General features: G+C 42.8%; 1 protein-coding gene across 4 annotated transcripts in view; it reads right to left on the bottom strand.

The window, feature by feature from the left end:
- Window positions 1-215: 215 nt before the first annotated feature.
- Window positions 216-19,190, bottom strand: part of TRIM2 (tripartite motif containing 2) — a gene marked incomplete at both ends in the record, with an annotated part of 43,159 nt that continues 24,184 nt past the window's right edge. For 3 of the 4 annotated variants that reach the window (XM_080915627.1, XM_080915626.1, XM_080915625.1), the window contains 6 exons: window positions 216-368; window positions 2,977-3,117; window positions 6,267-6,337; window positions 7,524-7,692; window positions 12,960-13,127; window positions 13,743-13,846. In XM_080915627.1, coding sequence (XP_080771753.1) covers window positions 216-368; window positions 2,977-3,117; window positions 6,267-6,337; window positions 7,524-7,692; window positions 12,960-13,127; window positions 13,743-13,846 — 806 coding nt within the window. Of the gene's footprint in view, window positions 369-2,976; window positions 3,118-6,266; window positions 6,338-7,511; window positions 7,693-12,959; window positions 13,128-13,742; window positions 13,847-19,190 lie in introns of all 4 variants that reach the window. The other variant, XM_080915624.1, reaches the window with a different exon arrangement.

Consider the following 19,190-nt stretch of genomic DNA (forward strand, 5'->3'; position numbering starts at 1 on the left):
TTGTATAGATTCAGTAGAAGATCCTTTTTAAATCCTAAAAGTGAATTATGGAAATTGGATAAGCAGTTCTTAAGGAAATGATTACATTCAGAAATGACCTTGGAAAGTTCACCAAAGATTCTTCTTAGTATGAAAAGTCCTATCGTAATCTGGTCCCGCATTGAGAACTTCATTCCAGTTTCTAGTGCAAGACCTCAGCACAGAGCTGTCCGCTGTTACTGTAAGTACCGATAGACCTTGAAGCAGTGGTTTCCGGAGTCTGCGACCACAACGTGGCCATCTGAAGTGAGAGCCAGGCCTTGGGGACCGTACAGCGGGTCGGCAGACGTGTTGATATAGGACAAAAATGATCCACTCCCATCAAAAACCTGCATGAACGTAAAATCAGAGCATCAGGGAGGTTACATATCAGGGAGGAACAGGTATTTAAAATAAAGAAAGCATGTAAGAAACTTTCTGGGCTTGCTTAGGCTGCTGCCGTACACACATAGTATTTGATGGTTAAAGCCTGGTTGTTGATTTAGTTGGGTCTGGAGACAATGATGAGATGGGTTCCAGAAGCATCCATAGCATGTTTCCTGAAAAGCTGACCTGGAGAGGGAAGGGGTGACTCTCCTTCAGTGTGGGCAGATCCTCCTTGTTGAGGCTTAGGCCTAAGAAGACCTGAGAGAGAAGTCGCTGCTTTTGGCCTACTGCCTTCTGTTCTGGCTGGTGCCATCACTGCTATCCTCATCTGCTGACACCGGAACCCAGCCTCTTTAACCTTGCAGCACAGGCTGAAGACCTAAGGTTCTCAGAATCCTCCAAGGCAGTGATTCTCAACCCCTTTGGCAAACCCCTGTCTCCAAAATTACATAAGTCGTAACAGTAGCAAAATTAACAGCTGTGAAGTAGCAACAAAATAAGTTTGTGGCTGGGGGTCACCATGACCCGAGGAACTGTGTTAAAGGGTCACAGTATTAGGAAGGTTGAGAACTAGCTCAGGGCCTAGAGTCTAGCCCTTAACCGCCATGTTGGAACTGCTGGGGCAGCAGCCTGGTAGACTGAGAAACTACCAGTTTCTCGGCCTGTGCAGCAGACAGGTGACTGTGGCTGGACTCACTGGCCAGAGTCATGGAAGCCACTCTAATAACTGTTTTGTGACACGCATTCAGTCTGTCTGTGCTGTCCTAGTGGGGACCCTAGCACAGCACCCTTGTCTTGTTTTCTCCCCTGCTCCCTCCATGACTGGCTGCCATGTCTTATCTTACTACGGCTGTGCAATGGCAAAACAGATTTCCGTTTCCTCGTCCAAGTCTACAGTTCAGTGGCAACAGCTTTTGGATGGCCCGTGATTCTGCTGCGATGAAGAGTTTGATCCGCAAACCCCAGACTCAGCACTTTCTCCTTTACAAGTTCCCAGGCAGGGTTCCTTCCGACCATTTTGTTTAGCCCATGTGGAGTTTTAAGAAATAATATAAGGAGGTGGGTGCCATGAAGCCACACAATGTCAACAGCATCCATGGGCCTTTGAAACGCACTTGGCTCCTTCTGCCTTCTAAGGTACCCTCCTACTCACTACAGTGAGACCTCTGGTAGAGATCTCAGAGTCTCCCTCTTTTGAGACAGGTTCTCACATAGTCCAGGCTAGCCCCTAACTTGATATGTAGTCAACCCTACATAGCTGTTGACCTTTCTGTCTCTGCCTCCCAAGTGCTGATGACATGTCTGTGCCACCATGACCAACATACATAGTACTAGGGATTGAACTCAGGACCTTGTGCATACTAGACAAGCCCTGTATCAACTGAGCTACATGTATCTTCATCCCAGAATGTCTCTATGAAATCAGAGGTTAGAGTAATCAAGATATAGATTATATATTTATAATATATACATAACATATATATGATAAATCACATATGTATTATATATACACATATGAGAAACACACACACATACACACACACACACACACACACACACACACACACACATATGGGAAGTAAAAGCATCACACTGATATTCTCAATCATTTTCTTGATTATACAGGGAGTTCATAGTCAGCTTGGGCTATATAGACTATGTCTCAAAGAAATGAAAAAAAATACAAAATTAAATATGAGTAGTATAACCATATATGTGGTTGGAAGTCAGTCAAGCTGGACTTGAACTCTCTTCATAGATGAAGACAACCTGAACTACTCATCATTCTATTTCTACTTCCCCACGTGCTGGGGGTATGTGCAAGTGTCACCACATCTGGTTTTGGAGGTTTGCTAATTAACTGGCACATTAAATGAAAAGAAACGATAGTCGTAACAAGCATAAACAACACTGTGGAGTGTCTGGACAACTAACTGTAATGAGACATGAGTGCGTTTGTGTGAGTGTGTGTGTGTGAGTGTGTGAGAGCATGTGTGTGAGTGTGTGTGTGAGTGTGTGTGTGCATGTGTGTGAGTGTGTGTGTGTATGTGTGTGAGTGTGTATGAGTGTGTGTATAAGTGTGTGTGACTGTGTGTGTATGTGTGTGTGAGTGTGTGTATGTGTATGAGTGTGTGTGTGTGTGTGTGTGAGTGTGTGTGAGTGTGTATGTGTGTGGCTTTTCTTAGTGACAACATTTTCTAAAATTACTGATTGTTGCCTGTATTCACAATTAAGAAAACTTGAACTTCACTTTGAGACTAGTAGGACATTCAAGTAGTACCATTTTGTTTAACATTAAGTCCCATCCTGAACCCTTCAGGGGACTGACAAGAGCAATATTCAAGCCATAAATAACAAGTAACAGCTTTGAACGAGAGGATCTTATTGAATGAGAGGATCATAGGCTAACAATGTCACATTTTTATCTGCCTTCCCTGCTTGGGTGTTTGGTCCTCCATGTGAGGTTTCCTACAGTGTTATGACTTAACCAAGAAGGAAAAGCATCCCAGGCTCGAGGACGGGCAACTTCTCAGTCCCCGCCTCCTGACACACTCCTGAGAGCCCACGTACCTGGATCCTGCTGTTCCCCCAGTCAGCCACAATGATGTTTCCGTTCGAGTCCACGGCGACACCTGTGGGTGCATTAAACTGCCCATTTCCTTCTCCATTTGAGCCAAATTTCAGCATGAACTCTCCTTCCTGGTTAAATACCTGTATGAAATATTGAAGAACTCCTTTATTTAAAAATAGCTGACCTAACCAAATTGTTTTTTAAATAGCTGTCTGAGCAAGTTATTTCTGAGACCTGTGACCTGAGAAAAGTCTGTGGAAAGTGGTCTATGTGCCTGTCGTTTGTTTCTTCCAAAGCATATGCAATCTCATTGTTATTTATTAAATTACTCTTATTTCTCTGCTGTTTACAACTGCTTAATAAACACTCATTATTTTTGCAAATTACAAAATACTATATAAGATGTTCTGAATAAAGCTGATATAAATATTTTAAAATAGTTATTTTAAAACAACACTAGATATTATTCTATCTTCAAATAAGTAGCTTTATTTACTGAATAAATAGAAATTTAAAAACGGGTACTACGTTTCTATAGGATGGGTTGCCATTCAGTTTGGATCAGGTTTTTGTTGGACCAAATATTCAGGGTTTGTTACTATTTTTACTCTATCAACATAAGAACAAGAGGGCTGAAGGTCATACTTAGGATTATAGGCATTATGTGTGTCGATATTGTGTGAACATGCAATGTTCATGGGTGAAGTATGACCAGGGACTGTCTTATTTTGGTTAAAACAGCAAGTCTGTAAGTCAAAGGCTTTCACGATTAGAACCAACAGAGGCTATTCCGAGAGGGATAACAGAGCGCTTAAGGAGAAGGTCTCTCATGCCTGGCATGTTTGATCGATCAGTTACTGTGCTTTACTGTATAATAGCGACACACTATACAAATATAAATTACAGATTTTGGAGTGAAAATTTTAATGACAACAGTAAACACATTCAATGTATCTAATGACCGACACTATGGTGAACAATGTATCTTAATGTTTCACATGATACTGAATGGCTTTTGAAATGTTCCTGGGACATTATTTTAAATATCCATCATGGTGCCGCTTAGATGTATGGAAATACGAACAAATCAGGAAGTGCTACAGTCAGGGCAGCCTTTAGAGTAAACATTCCTCAGGTGTGGACCTCAGAGGGTCCACAGCTTTGAGCGCCCATCTGATCTGAGGATGTTCTCAGGACTTTTGAGTCCTTAGCACCTTAGAAACAAGCCCAGGCAGCTCTTGCTAATATGAACGGTTCTGAATGCCCCCTATGCAGGCTGGGAAGGAGGCAGGCACAGTTTGCCTAGCATGTATGAAACATTAAGTTTTATCTTCAGCAATAAGAAAAGAGAGAAGGAGGAAGGAAAGGGAAAAGGGAATAGAGAGGAAGAAACGGGGGAGAGAGAAAGGAAGGAAGAGGAGGAAGAGTTTAAAAGGCTTCCTTAATTCTAATCACATAGCCACGTATACCCAACACTGTAACATCACAGAACAGGGAGAGTGTGTTTGAGTTGGTAAGGACGCTGTTATTAATACCCGCACACGGTCCTTTTAGTGGTCCTTGCTTACTTCTTCACCCAGTATATTTTTCTTGGCATTAAGTGATCTCCTTCACATTAATCACCACTACTCATTGCTGCTGTAGTTTGGATCTGAAATGTGCCTTCATAGGTTCGTGTGTTGAAGGTCCGGTCCCTAAATGCTGGGGTGAGTTTTCTAGGAAGCTAGTGGATCCTAAGGCTCTGACCTCATCAGTGGAATAATTCACTGATGGGGTCATTGCTGAATGGACCAGTAGGAGGCAGCAGAAGCTGAAGGCGGTCTAGCCTATCTGGAGGTAGTAGGCTCTGAATGTGAGGTCTTGGAGGGTATAACTTAGCCCTAACTCTGCCTCTCTTCCTCGTAGTCTCTGAGAGTGATTATGACCGAAACTCCGAGACCAAAATAAACCTTTCTTCCTTGATATCATGGTATTGGATCACAGCAACAAAAAGCCGACAGGATGACTTCCTATATAGCATTTACGAATTAAAATGAATCAGAACTATGTATGCACAGGAAAGAAAAGCCCATAGTACCTATAGGATCCCAGACTATTACCCCCCAAAACACTGCTAAAACAATAAAAATATTTTTTAAAAAGCCTATAGAAGACTACTTATTAACTCTGACTTATAGATCTCACATTTACTAAGAAAATCACTGGAATCGAGAGTTACTGCTAACTGCTGTATTGTGGGAAACAAACCCCATATATTCCATTCAACAACTGCCTGAGAGAGAGAAAAAATAAAGCAAATGCTATGACTTCCTTAAGATGTAAAGTGAGCTTGAATGGTTGAAATGGTATCTCTATATCCTGACACCATCACTTCTAGAACTTTAATAATCACAAACATTTTACATTTTCTGCATCTCACCTGATGTCAGTTACTCACTCATACGTTTCTCAGATAAACACGATCTGAGAGCTGAAATATTTTTTTTCATAGCTTTGCTTTTTATACTTGTATGGAGTTGTTGTATAATAACATTGGTGCAGTAGATTGAACCCAGCACCTGGAACATGCTAAGCCTATACTGCATCGTTGTGGTGGTCTGAAAATCCTTGGCCCACAGGAAGTTAGACGTTATTAAGTTATTAAGACGTGTGACCTTATCGGAGGAAGTGTAGCCTAGTTAGAGGAAATACGTCACTGTGGGGGTGGGCTTAGGCTCCTAAGCTCAAGTTCTGCCCAGTACAGAAAGAACAGCCTTCTCCAGGCTGCCTTTGGATCAACATGTAGAACTCTCAGGTCTTCCAGCACCATGCATGCCTGGATGATGCTAAGCTTCTTGCCTTCATGATGCTGTAGTGAACCTCTGAACCTGTAAGCCAGCCTCAATGAAATATCTCTTTATAAGAGTTGCTTTGGTTATGGTGTCTGTTTACAGCAATAAAACCCTAACTAAGACTCTGAGTTGCAGTCCCCAGCCCTCAGGAAATCTCCTCCTTCTAGAAACACATACACGTCTGTCATTTCTGTCTCTAGCTCCAAGCAACTGTTTTTGACAAATTTTTAAATCATTCTCATTCATCTCAGTATCCAATTGCAAAACTGATGGTCATCATATTTTATCCATAAGAATGTGAGTCCATAGCAAAACTTTTGTTTCAGCTGAAGTCAGATCCCTGTGGGTTTACTCCATTCGGTTCTGAGTGTCTGTACAGTGCTGTGCATTATTACAACTAAACCGGTTTCTCCGTACAAGCAAGGCAGGGTTAACAAGCGTTGGAGTGCTAATAGTACCTTAACGGAATGATTATGGAAATCTGTAATGATGATCTCATTGTTGCTATTCACAGCTGCAAAATGGGGACCTGCAATAAAGTGGGGGGTAATCACATGAGGGTTCGGGCAGCACACACCATGACAACACGGCACTTGCTACAGCACAGGACGAGGTTAACACATTGACTTAATTAAGGAAGGACAAAGAACCAGAGCCCCGATCCACGGACAACCACTCAGCCAGATTCTTAGCTCCTGATAAACCGGATCCAGCATGCTTCTCAGCTGTGCGTTCTGGCCTCGCCCCACCAAGCCTTAAAAGCGGCAGCCCTAAGAAAGGATGAGCAGGGAGTACCAGCAGCCTTTCTCTGCACTCAGTAAGCCATGCCCACCACCTCTGAGCACATCATGCTTTTGCTATGAAGAGTGGTAAAGGAGTCCTACGAAAAAATACCGTCGTTCTCCGCTCTGGGAAAGAGGTTTCAAAATATAATTTTTCTCCTGGAAAAAAAAAATGAGCAGAAAACCTGCATTTTATAATATTGAGCGACTATTCAGAATCTGGGCCAAACAAAGAAGGAGAGAATCGACACAAAGAAAGACGATGCCAGCTAAACTCGAAATCGCGCCAAGCATCCTTTGAAAGGAAAATCAATGGACCGTGCTCAGCCTTTTCTCGCAGATGTGCACATCCAAAAAGCGTGTGATTGCAAGGTTGCACAGCGCAAACTTAAAAAAAAAAAAAAAAAGGCCGCCTTTGCTGCTCTTAGCAAATGCTCTTAGCAAATGCTCTCTTAAATAACTTCCATCCAGAAGCTTGTGAAAGAAAAATGCATCCATGACAAACTGTCGCTCGTTGGTCTTCAAGCACTTGTGGGTTTTTTAATTGTTGTTTTAGTAAATATTTTATTTTACGATGTATGATTTCATTTAATACAAACATTTAAAAAGCCAGTGTCTGCAGTGTGAGCAGCCATTGGTAGAAACCTTTTAAAGGCTGTCCTTTCCACTGAACCTTCTCAGGACTCATGAGAAGTGTCCTCTTTGCCTACTGTTTCTACTCTGGCCCCACCCCCGGCACGCCCCGCCTCTGGCTCCACCCCCGGCACGCCCCGGCTCCACCCCCAGCACGCCCCAAGATCCAGCTCCACCCGCAGCATTCCCCCCTAAAGACAGCACTCTGGGGAACAGGCACCTTCAACATGCTCAAACATCATGCAAATGTGAGCAGAAGAAGCATAAAGAAGGGGGTTCACATATTACCATCGAGTGTACCTGCAAACTGCCTGTCCCCGTTTCCTCGGCTACCAAACCTGGTGACTATTTTCCCGTTGGGCTGAAAGATGAACACACAGCACGCCTTGTTGTCCACCACAATAATGTGCCCATTGCGGTCCACAGAAACTCCTTTGGGGCCCATCAGTTTTCCTGATCCAATTTTTGTCTGTTAGAAACAAGTACAGAAATATACATCAAAGTTCAAAGCATTCCAGAAACCAATCTGAAGCTAAGTTAGTTGTCTTTGAAAAACATTTGCTCGAATGTTCTGAGTACCATGTGGACCAATGTTATCTCTGTCCAAAAAAAAAAAAAAAAAAAAAAAAAAAAAAAACCCGGCGCTGCCATATTTGGCATCTGCCACAGGCATTTATATAAAAGCCTTATTTTTTAAAGACATTTGTCCCCGAATTTGGACCACAGTGCCCTTCTAAACAGACACTCGATGAAAGAGTACAAGGTCTAGAGAAAGACATCTTGCTCCCGTCACTTGCTTTGAGCACATCGGAAGTTGTTCAGATTCACACACTTCTTTTAACCTTAGGATTCCCTATATTTCTTTCTAAAACCTTTTTAAAAAGGCAACTAACAAATAATATAAAAAATGTTCAATGTCACATAATAGTAAACGGTCACAGAATAGAAGCCATTACTATTGCTGCCACATTTCATACTCAGCTCGAAAACCTCGGGCAGGTGTCATTAAACTTTATTAAGTTCCACGTGGTCGGAAGTCACATCAATCCCATCCACCACTGTGTGCTCAAAGCCTACCACACTTACTGATGCATAAAGTTGTACTCCATGCGTGTTTGTTTAACTACACTAAAAAAGAAAGTCTAGAGTTATCTATAAGCCAACCTGATTATGGTCATTATTAGTGTGTGAGCATAAGTATGCATGCGTGTATGTATATTCATATGTATGCATGTATGTGTATATGTATGTATGTATGCATGTATATATGTATGTGGGGAGGTAAATGTATCTGTGTACCTGGGTGTAGAGGCCAGGGGTCAACATTGGGTGTTGTTCATCAAGGGACATAAGCCTTGTGTTTTGAGACAGAGTCTCTCGTTGCCTGTGAGCTTGCTGACCAGGAAGGCTGGCTAGTCAGGGGTCCGCTGGGACCTGCACTTCTTAGCCTCCCCATCTTGCCTTATCATCCTGGCCTTTAGAAACGTGTTTCATCAGGTGCCCATGCTTATACAACAAGCACTTTATAGACTGAGTCATCCTCCCAGCTACCAAATCATGACAAAACCTCCCATCTTTCACAGGGAGAGCAAAGCATTAGATGTAGATCTTTATTAAAGATGTTTCCATATACTTTAACACTGCATTTATATAGACTCAATCAACCTCATATCAAAATCTCTATTGAACACATGCAGACCTTTTTCTTACACTGTCCCCAAAATAATACAACGCAAGGCATTCATGTTGTATTAGGTATAAGTAATCTAGAGATGATTCAAAATATAAAGGTGTCCGCGGCCGCCATGCAAACTACATCATTCTGTAGGGAAAACCTGAACAATCTGGGGTCTTGGTGTTCATGGTGGTCCTGAAACCAGCCCCATAAGGAGACTGGAATTCCGAGAAGAAAAGTTAGACACCAGAGTCTGTGTCTGGAAGTGGGGGTGGGGGCATGAAGGGTGTGGGGTGTGGGGGATGGGGCCAGTGGTAGCAAAAGAAACTCTTACCTTTTATTTTATACTTTCTTCATCCATGTATCTTTAAGGCCTATTTGTGTTATCTTTTAACTTAAAAACTGACCCCCCACTGATTACATTTCATACGCCCTGCTATAAAACCCTCTCTCTCCATTTATCACTACCTGAGAGAAATCTGAGCTACAGATGTACACTTTAATTTTTTAGAGTTATTTATTTTACTTTATGTGTATGAGTACTTTGCTCACATGTATGTCTGGGTATCATGTGTGTGCTTGGTGACCTCAAAGGTCGGAAGAAAGCATCAAATCCCCTGGAACTAGAGTTGTAGGTGGTTGTGAGCCCCCAACGTGGGTGCTGGGTTCTCTACAAAATCAACAAAAACTTCATCCACTGAACCTCTCTCCAGCCTCCTACATAGGTTCGTTTCATTTTCTAATACAGTGATGGAGTTCTCTCCGAGTAGGACTTCTCATGTGCTTCCTTATTCTTCTAAGTCTACAAAGGATGGCGATTCAGCTCTGATTGCCCTACAGCAGAGAGACGCAATTACGTCGAAGGGAAACATCTTGTCTTAGGCCAGGGAATCTCTTGTGCAAGTTGGATTCTGATGCTGCAGTGAGGCCCAAGGATCAAAGGGGCTCTAACATAATGGCATGTACGAAAATCGCTCACGCTCTTTCAAGTCTGAAAGGAAGGTATCACGAAAGATCAAAAGGAGAGCTGGCATTCTGGTCATTACCACCTAATACACTACCACTTAAGGTTACAAACAACAGTAGTTACGCAGAATGACTCAACCATCAAGTGGATAATTATCTAGAATGAAAATATAAGCCGAAGGATTATCTTAGTTCTACCATGGGATGCCGGCTAGGGCAGATCTACAAGCACAGCTTAAAGCTGAAATCCAGGGTCGCTTTCTCCCACCCCTCACGACTGTTTCCAGTTCAGATGCACTGCCTTCTACAAAGTGACCTAAGAAGCCCTGCATTTGGCCTCCACGTTCCCCCACTATCTTAGACTAGTATTTCAGAACTTGATAGGAGACAGAGAGCATTTAACTCAACAAATGGCTTTCATGTTGAAGAGGGAAAAGTAGAGACATTTTAGAATACAGTGGTCATAAAGTCACCACATTTGTGTTTCATATGTGTGTATTTCTTTTTTTAAAAAAAAAATTTTTTTTTTATTACAAAAGGCTCCCAGGCAGTCTGGAAGATAGAAGCCATTCGAGAAGATGAAAGGGAAAACAGAAACGGGGGCAGGGAAGGATGACAATTCGACTACAAACCAGATGTCTATAAAAACGGTAGTGAAGGTGCTACACAGCTGATAGTTAGGAGCAAATGTAAGGATCGTGCTGTGGAAAAAGGGAAGTCAGCTGCACTGTTGAACTCTGTCCCATTAAAGAAGCAAGACAGTAATCTCCTGACACTAAGTCGGAGCCTGCCCACTTGGACAAACTTTTTCCAGTAGTCAAGTGTTTTCAGATGCTCTCTTTTTACCTTAATAGGGTCTAACCAACATCTGTCCTAAAGAGGTGCTTGCTGCAACAGGCAATATCCTTCTCCGTCCTCTGGGGGGCAGGAGTGCTCCAAGGTCTTGGCTGCACCTCACAGTGTCTATGGCATTCAAAGACCAACAGCGGGCAACTTTGGGATTTCAGTTCTTCCACATATGTATTATAGTTATTAAACTATCAAGTCATGAACATAAAATATCTCAACCAGGGAGCCCTTCTCTCTCTCTGCTAGCAAACTCTTGCTCAATAGGCAAAAGCTGCTATTGTATTTGCTCCCAAATGTGCAGATTGCTAATCATTTTGCCAGAGTCTAAAACAAGAACAAGCAGGCTTTCTCCACACTAGAGTTCTTCTAGAGGACAGCAAAGAGTTTTCTCTATGTTCCTACCAGAGCTGTCACGGTTGGGTATTGGAGCTGTCAGGTTCTGTCGGAAAAAGATGCGATATCACAGTGTTAAAGCTGACAGCCTTTTATTTTCTTAGGTTGAAAAGGTACTGCCTCGCATAAAGCAAGGGCTCTAATTGGAGAGAAAAAAAAATGTAACCCATCTCATGAATACTATCTTGAAAATAATCATGAGGTGACCATGACAACCCATAGCCTTCCAATGCCTTCGAGCAGTGAGGTTCCAGAATGGATTAGGAAAACACACCCCAAGCCTTCAGAGAAGGGAGTGGTGTGGTGGCGAATAAACACCTTCATTAGGGCATGAAGCCCAAGTCCCAGCTGGTCACACAAACTTTATGTTTTGGAAAAGATGACCAGAGGCACGGAAAAAAAATCATTTCTTAGATGATACCCATGTAAAAATTCATAAATAAATCTCATCTAGTTTGTACTCAAATCCTGTGAGACAGATGTTTTTAAACTCCGAATTTTAAATACTCAGAGAAATGATGGGATTTTTTGAAAGACTAAAAAGTTAGCAAAACTCAGAAGCAGGATTCTAGGGTTTGATCTGAGTTAAAGTTCATGTTGTCGAATAAATTAGAAGGCGCGGTAGTCTGGGTGCGAGTTAGCACAAAGCACATTGTGCACGGTCTTCTGGAAGACCTTTGGCCCAGCGCCTTACAGGCTTGTGAATGGTGGTACAAAAAGGTCCGAGTGATGGTGATTCTTCAGTAACGCCTGAGAGGAGAGTCCAGTGGTCCCTGATGACTTGAGAAGGAACAGAAGCTGTTACGGTTGGGTCTTGAATATCCCCAAAGTCCTGGATGCCGAAGGCCTAGTCCTCACTGGTGCTGGGAGGCAGCAACGAAGACCCCGTGGAAAAAAGAGGGACCACTGGGGTACACCCCTGAAAGAGGCCTTGGGACTCTGTTCACTTCCTGTTTGCTCAGCGATCTCCTCCATCCTGTGTTTCCTTTTGCCACAGAACCAAAGCACCAGAGCCAAGTGACTGTGGACAGGAGCATTTTGTCTCAGCAATAAAGGGCTGAATAACGGAGATGCCATTTTTACATTTTTGCCAAAAGAGATAGAAGGGCGACGGCACAAGTCTTGTGACAGGACCCAGGGATATAGGTGAACTGGCTTTATCCCCATCCAACCGGCCTCCATTTTCTTTTCCTTAGTTCTATGTGACATTTGTTAATGTTGCCTTTTCAGGTCATAGCAGATAATTTACAGCCGACAGCTCTTGCGCCTCTGACTTTTTTCCTCAATATGCCTGCGTATGTTTTAAATTTGGGAAAAGTGCATTATAATGATGTTTCTCCCAGGCTTTCCACCACAGCCTGAGAAAGTAGAAAAACCTTGTGACAGTCTTGAAATTAATATGGAAATCACAAACTGCCTCTTTACGACCCTTTTCAGGGGTCTTTTTTTTTTTAAAATTCAAGTTAAGGTAACCAATGTAGTTTCCTGATAAACATGATTTTTAAAGCAAATAAGCTTTATAAAATAAATCACACTTAAAATACACATGGATGGGCAAGTGTGTGTATGCATATATATATGTATGTATGTATATGTATACACATATGTGTGCATATGCACATGTATGTTTACCCATGTATATGTACCTATGTATGTGTGCATGTGTGTGGGGTGAGAGAGAGAGCAAGTTTATAAAATTATCACAGCTACTCCTGTTTAAAGTAACTGAGATTGATGACCCAATATGAGGAATTATAAAAAAATGGCTCGGATTTAAACCAAGAAATACACAATTTAGTGTCATATCTCTTGTTCTTTCCACTATTTGGTATTCAAATAGTGGTCACTCTTACCTTAAACTTCCCATCACTGGAGAAAATGCTAACCCACTTGTTGTCGTAATCTGCGATGATAATGTCCCCACTGGGATGCACCGCTACCCCTGTGGGCCGCTGGAGCTGTCCGGGCGATCGCCCTCGGATGCCGAAACGACTTTTGAACTGTCCGTCATTGGAAAAGATCTGTACAACAAAGTTACATCCATTAGAATCTAAAATAGCACAGAAGTCACCGGGGCAGGAAAGGTATTTGTGAAGTGTGCTGAAGATCAGAATCTGCCAATGCTGCTTAAGAAATATTCCCCAACACACACACACTCACACACACTCACTCACACATACTCACACACACTCACACTCATACACACATACACACACATATTCACACACACTCACACTCATACACACACACATATACACACTCACACTCATACACACATACACACACACTCACACACACTCACACTCATACACACATACACACACATATTCACACATACACTCATACACACTCACATAACACTCTCACACACACACACTCACACATACTCACACACTCACACTCATACACACTCACAAACACACACACAGTCACACATACTCACACTCATACACACTCACACACACTCATACACACTCACACACACACACACACACTCCCTCACACGTACACCACTAAAACAGAAGTCTACATAGTTATCTTGTGTCTTTCCCATACTATTTATCTTTAATCTAAAATAAACACGTACACACCTATCTCTAGTCAACACAGTCAAAGGAACACGGATAGGGCTGTACCTGCACACACTGGTTGTTACTATCTGCAATTAATATCTTTCCACTCGTAGATGCAGCCACACCCTGCAGGTTTGTAAATTCTCCTTTGTTTCTTCCTTTGGTACCTAAGAGTAAATGAGAAAAGCATAGAAATTAAGTTATAAAGAATTAGGTTAGCAAAAGGATAATTCAAACTTCTAAAAGTAGCATGAGAATACGTTGTCTTTTTTCTTTTTCATGAGAGAGAGACTCGGCTGTGTTTATGAAGAGCAGGTGTTTGCTGAGCTACAGCCACAGCCACAACCTCTGCGTTGAGATACAGATGGGACTGGGGGCAAGGATGGAGGCTCCCTTATGATTTAATCCATGAACTACTGGCCTTCTCTTTCAGACCAATAAAGTCTTTGCAAAAATCATTCTTAGGCAAATGCTACTTTTCTCTAACCAGTCTGTAGCTGAATATTAACACGGTTAAAGTGTATTCCACTTTCACAAAGAAATAGTAAAAATATCCCAACTCTGGAGCTACAAGAGAGGACTGTATTTAAAAGTTTTGTCAAAATCTCACTCTTACTCTCAGTAGCTCTCGGAGGATGCCTGGGCATCTGACTTTCAGAGCACACAATGCACCCTAAAGCCACAGATGTCATGCACCTGAGGCATGGCTCTCCCAGGCTGGAGTTATGTCTGAATTCTTGTTCTAAGGCTCTGGACCTCGTTGGCTATCTATATTCCTGATTAAGTGTGTGTGTGTGTGTGTGTGTGTGTGTGTGATGGGGAGGGGGAGGCACATGTGTGGTCCAGACTGGCCTTGAGTTTGCTCTCGTCTTAGTCTCTCTAGTTCTGGATTTAAGGTCAAACTTGTCAAATTTGGCCACTGGACTCTTTGATTACAAAAAAAAAAAAAAAAAAAAAAAAAAAAAAAAAAAGACGAGAGAGAAGGGGGGGAAGAAAAGAAAAAGTGTTACCAGCTATCTCTTTCTATTTTAAAAAAAATTGAATAGCTTATTTCAGTATTCGTGGATGGAAACAGGTAAAATGCCTAAGCACGACCTAGAAAGAAGGTTAAATTTTAATTCCTAAAGAAAAAATTATAATTTAATTTATATTAAAAGAGTAACGCAATGATTTTTTAGCCATCCCCAAATGTTGGCTGATGTGAACAATAGAATTGCTGCACTGGGCAGGTCCGTTTTGGATTAGCTGCTTTTTACCAGATCCAAATGACCATCATTGTTCCAAAGTCAGGGGCCCTCTCAAGTTTAATTGTTCTGTGTCCAAAGTCTCCAAGCACGAGAGAGAAAAACCTCAGATCCCCAACGAGAAAGTCCTGCATCATGGAGACTCCTATTTCATTAAATGTATCACTTGGTCCACAGGATCTTTGCATGAGGCACGAATGCAAAATGAGTGAGTGTGTTTTTAAAACCTGTGTCTGAGAGCACCGTGGTACCCAAATGGAGCCCAGCAGGGAAACTGCTGAAGCCCAGGGGTTCAAAGCCAGCCTGGACAATTGTGAGAGCCAGGCTCACAAGAAATAGACAAGTAAAATAAATAAAAAGATAAAGAAGATGAGTTGATATCTGGTCATACAGATGAGAAAGGTGCGGCTGGCCCTTTAAGAGGCAGATGCCGGGGTGTGGTTTGTTTGGGGTGTCTCCTGATGATGTCTGACTTTTCAAAAATGCACTTGCACACCCGAGACTGGGGTAAAGAAGAGGGATGGCTTGGGACAGTCCCTGCCCCAAAATAAATAAATAAAATTTAAAATTGATAAGTAGAAGTATGATGTCATCAGAAGGAAGTATCAGATCCTCACACATGTGAACAGGCAACATCCCCATAGCCATGGGGCGGCTGGTGACAAACAGAAGAGGAAGGCAGCTAAGAGACACCTGCGGAGTAGATGAACACTGACTTGCTGTCCTTCAGGTACAGGCAGGGACAAACACTGCCTGTGGCTCTCCATCACTTAACATTTGGCTAAGGACAAAGGCCTTTGTGTTTCTAGAAGACTCAGTGAGTACCAGGAAACAGAATAAACTGCTATTAGTGTAAAGATTCTGGAACAAAGGGTGGGTGCAGGGAGAAAGAAATAGAGATGCCCCAAACACCCTGTTTTTGTGCAGTACAGAGAAGAAGGCCAGGATTCTGAGCATCAGTAGAAACGGCAAAGAACTGCATTTGGGGGCAGAAAGACATTCAGTCAAACTCCATGCTAATCTGATGAGAATCCAGGGCAGGAAGATTCTTTCCTTCTATAGTGAATGAGGGCGTTCTTGAGAGCTGCCAACACTGGGTCACCAGAGCAGTGGGACAAAGCACTCTGCTGAGCATCTGGCCATCGAGGTACCGTCAGCCTGTATCTGTTCCCCATTGGTAAAACGGGATGGGAGCGACCTCAGTCAAGCACACTGCACATTTTTAAAGCAGGCTAGATAAAACAGGAAGGGCTCGGCAAGGCCACTCAGCAGGTAAAACAGAAAAGCCTTCTTTACCACTCAAGTACTGGCAAGCTTGAGTTCCTGTCCCAAATCCCCTATAGATAAAAAAGAACTGTCTCCCAAAGTTGTCCTCTGACATTCACATGAGTGCCTGCACTCACACACACACACAACACACACACAACACACACACACACACACACACACACACACACCACAGACACACACCACTAAAGACCATAACAGTCATACTAGTAAAACCTCCCTCTCCACCTAGCTCCTCCTCTTCCAACCTTGTCTCTTTTCAAGAGCTAAAGACCGCGCCTCCCCAACCCCAGCCTTCTGCATGCCTGTACTGTACATGGCCCTCATTCTTAGGAGCACCTTTTGTCTAGTCAGAGGTTTCCATCATCCTTTCTTTCTCCTGCACGGAGTTTGCATCAGCTTATCTTGAAAGACAATGGATGCTGATTACTTCTTACTGGCAGTGGAAGCAGATGCTGCTCAAACACTTGAGTGGATAGAATGTTTACGTGTGTGTAAAGCAGCTTAGTGAAAATTAAGTAGGCAGGAATTGTAGAACTTGGAAATTATTTGGGTCCGAACTTTCTATACCAGCTCCATAGGAAACCCTATGTGGTCAACAGGCAAGTCTCTCCCGTGTTTCTATAGCATTTTAGATGAGTTACAGTGACAAAAGCTAGTGATGGTTCTCATCCTTAGAGCTTTCTCCTGGCTTGTACACACACACACACACACACACACACACACACACACACAAAACATTTAAAATATGTAATGAAGGCAAATTCTTTCATAACACTGATAAGTAAAACAATACATATATTAACGGTATTTATCAAATTATTTCCTATCTTCATCTAAAAGATTCATTTTATAATTATTTGTGGTGGTTACTAGCTAATCAACAGAATTTAAGGGAGCTACAATAATTTGGCAGTAATTTCTTAAGGTCATTAAACTCTTGGGGTGACAGTGTTGGTGTATGAATTTAGTCCGGGACTCGGAAGGCCCAGACAGGTGGATCTCTGAGTTGGATGCCAGCCTGGTCTACAGAGCAAGTTCTAGTATAGCCAGAGCTACACAGAGTAACTCTGTCTCGAAAAGCAAAAATAAGTAAGTAAATAAAAAGAAAAAAGGAAGAAAGGAAAGGAGAGGAGAGGAAAGGAAGAAAAAGATAAACTATTTTCCCCCCTGGATGGTAAGCTAGCCTATGAATCAGAAGAGGACTTTCAAACCCACAGATTCTGAGCCCTGTTTCCCTTGACTATTTCCAAATGTCCTGCAGGAGATAAACCCCTAAACTGAATCCAGAGGACCAACGATGCATATCTCTTCTGCCCACCCCCCCAACTTCATATGCAAGGAGCTTGAGTGAGTCTACCCAGATGTCACAGAGGCAAGTCATGGGCTAAGGCAGGATGCTCAGTCAGACAGGTGCTTAGTGAGCACTTACTAAGTGAGTACACGCATGAGTTATTAGTGACTGGCAGTAAGTTCTAACTCACGTTGCATCGCGAGAAAATGAAATGCTCAGGAGTATGCACAGCACATTCTTATAAATTCTCTTTCATGAGCCATCAGGATAAATATCATTTCCACTGTGCAGCTGAAGAGGCTGCAGCTGGTCACATTAGACACAGAAGAAAGGACAAAACTGCATTTTTTTCAATGTCTACACACTTTTTCTTTATTGCCGGTTCCGGTGGTATACTCCTTAATCACAGCATTCAAGAGGCAGAGGCAGACACATGGGCTGCATCTCCGAGTTTCAGACCAGTCTGGTCTACAGTGAGTTCAAGGACTGCCAGGGTTACATAGTGAGGCCCTGTCTAAAAATAATAATCATCGTCATCATCATCATCATCATCATCATCATCATCATCATCATCATCATCATCATCTATATGTATGTCCACAGGTCTGGGAAAACTCTGCTAGTTAAAGTTGACATCTACCATTGACATGATAGTCTGGGACTCGTAACATAACGGGACTCCCTTCTTTAACAAAATGTTTCCTTCTCTGACCTTGTCCAGGGAATTCTGAGCCTTCACACTCACCTCTACCTGAGGAGTGTCAGGTAGCCTCAATTAGTTTATAGGATCAATTTCCATTCTCCTGACAAAACCCATTCATTGAGCACCTGAGATTCCTGAACTGCTTCCCCCATGCTAATGAGGTTTGACAGGTACCTAAAGCCTCAAGTCAATGACCTTTGCCCATCCTTACCCTCAATCCCCCAAAACTTTGTAAGCCTTCAGTCACCCTAAGTATAGTCACCCTGCCTACTGGACATGCGGTCCCAGTGTGGTCATTCACCGTACATACTCACGGGGCTTCCAAACCCCCCTTTCCACATCTCTGCTCCCATTGCTCTTGTGGACCAAATAGGCTGATGATCAGCAAGAGCAGGGAGACCCACACCCATGTGTGCAAGTGCCCACGGAGGCCAAAAGAGGAATGACAAGCGGTTCTGAGCCATCCTATATGGATCCTCGGAACTGAAGTCCAGCCCCTCTGCTGCCATCTCTCCAACTCCGAGATGGATCCTTTTAGACTTTAGCTTGACAGTTTTCTTTGAGCTCACATGGATCACATTTTCCCTTAAAATCCTTTAGAGAGGGCCACTCCCGCCCATCACATGATACTTTGACTCTTACCTGTATCCCTCCCCACACCATAAGCTCCCTGAGTAACATCTGTAACATCCGTCCTGTTCCCTTGCTGCACTTTATGGTACAGAGCTCAAGTTGGGAGGTAGAATGTCACCCAAAAGCCCATAGAAAGAAGGCTTTGTCCTTGGCTTACCGCACTACTTGGGGCATTTGAACCTTTAAGATGGGGGTCGTGGTGGAAGGAAGTTAGTTCGTCCATAGTAAACTTGAGAAAGACATGGGGACTTCAGCCTTCAAGTCACCGTGAAGTAAGATGGTCACTTCATCATGTCCTTCACAACACAAGGCACTGCCACACCACAGTCCCCAAAGCAATGGCACCAACC

Source organism: Micromys minutus (assembly GCF_963924665.1).
Source record: "Micromys minutus genome assembly, chromosome: 4".
Lineage (NCBI taxonomy): Eukaryota > Metazoa > Chordata > Mammalia > Rodentia > Muridae > Micromys > Micromys minutus.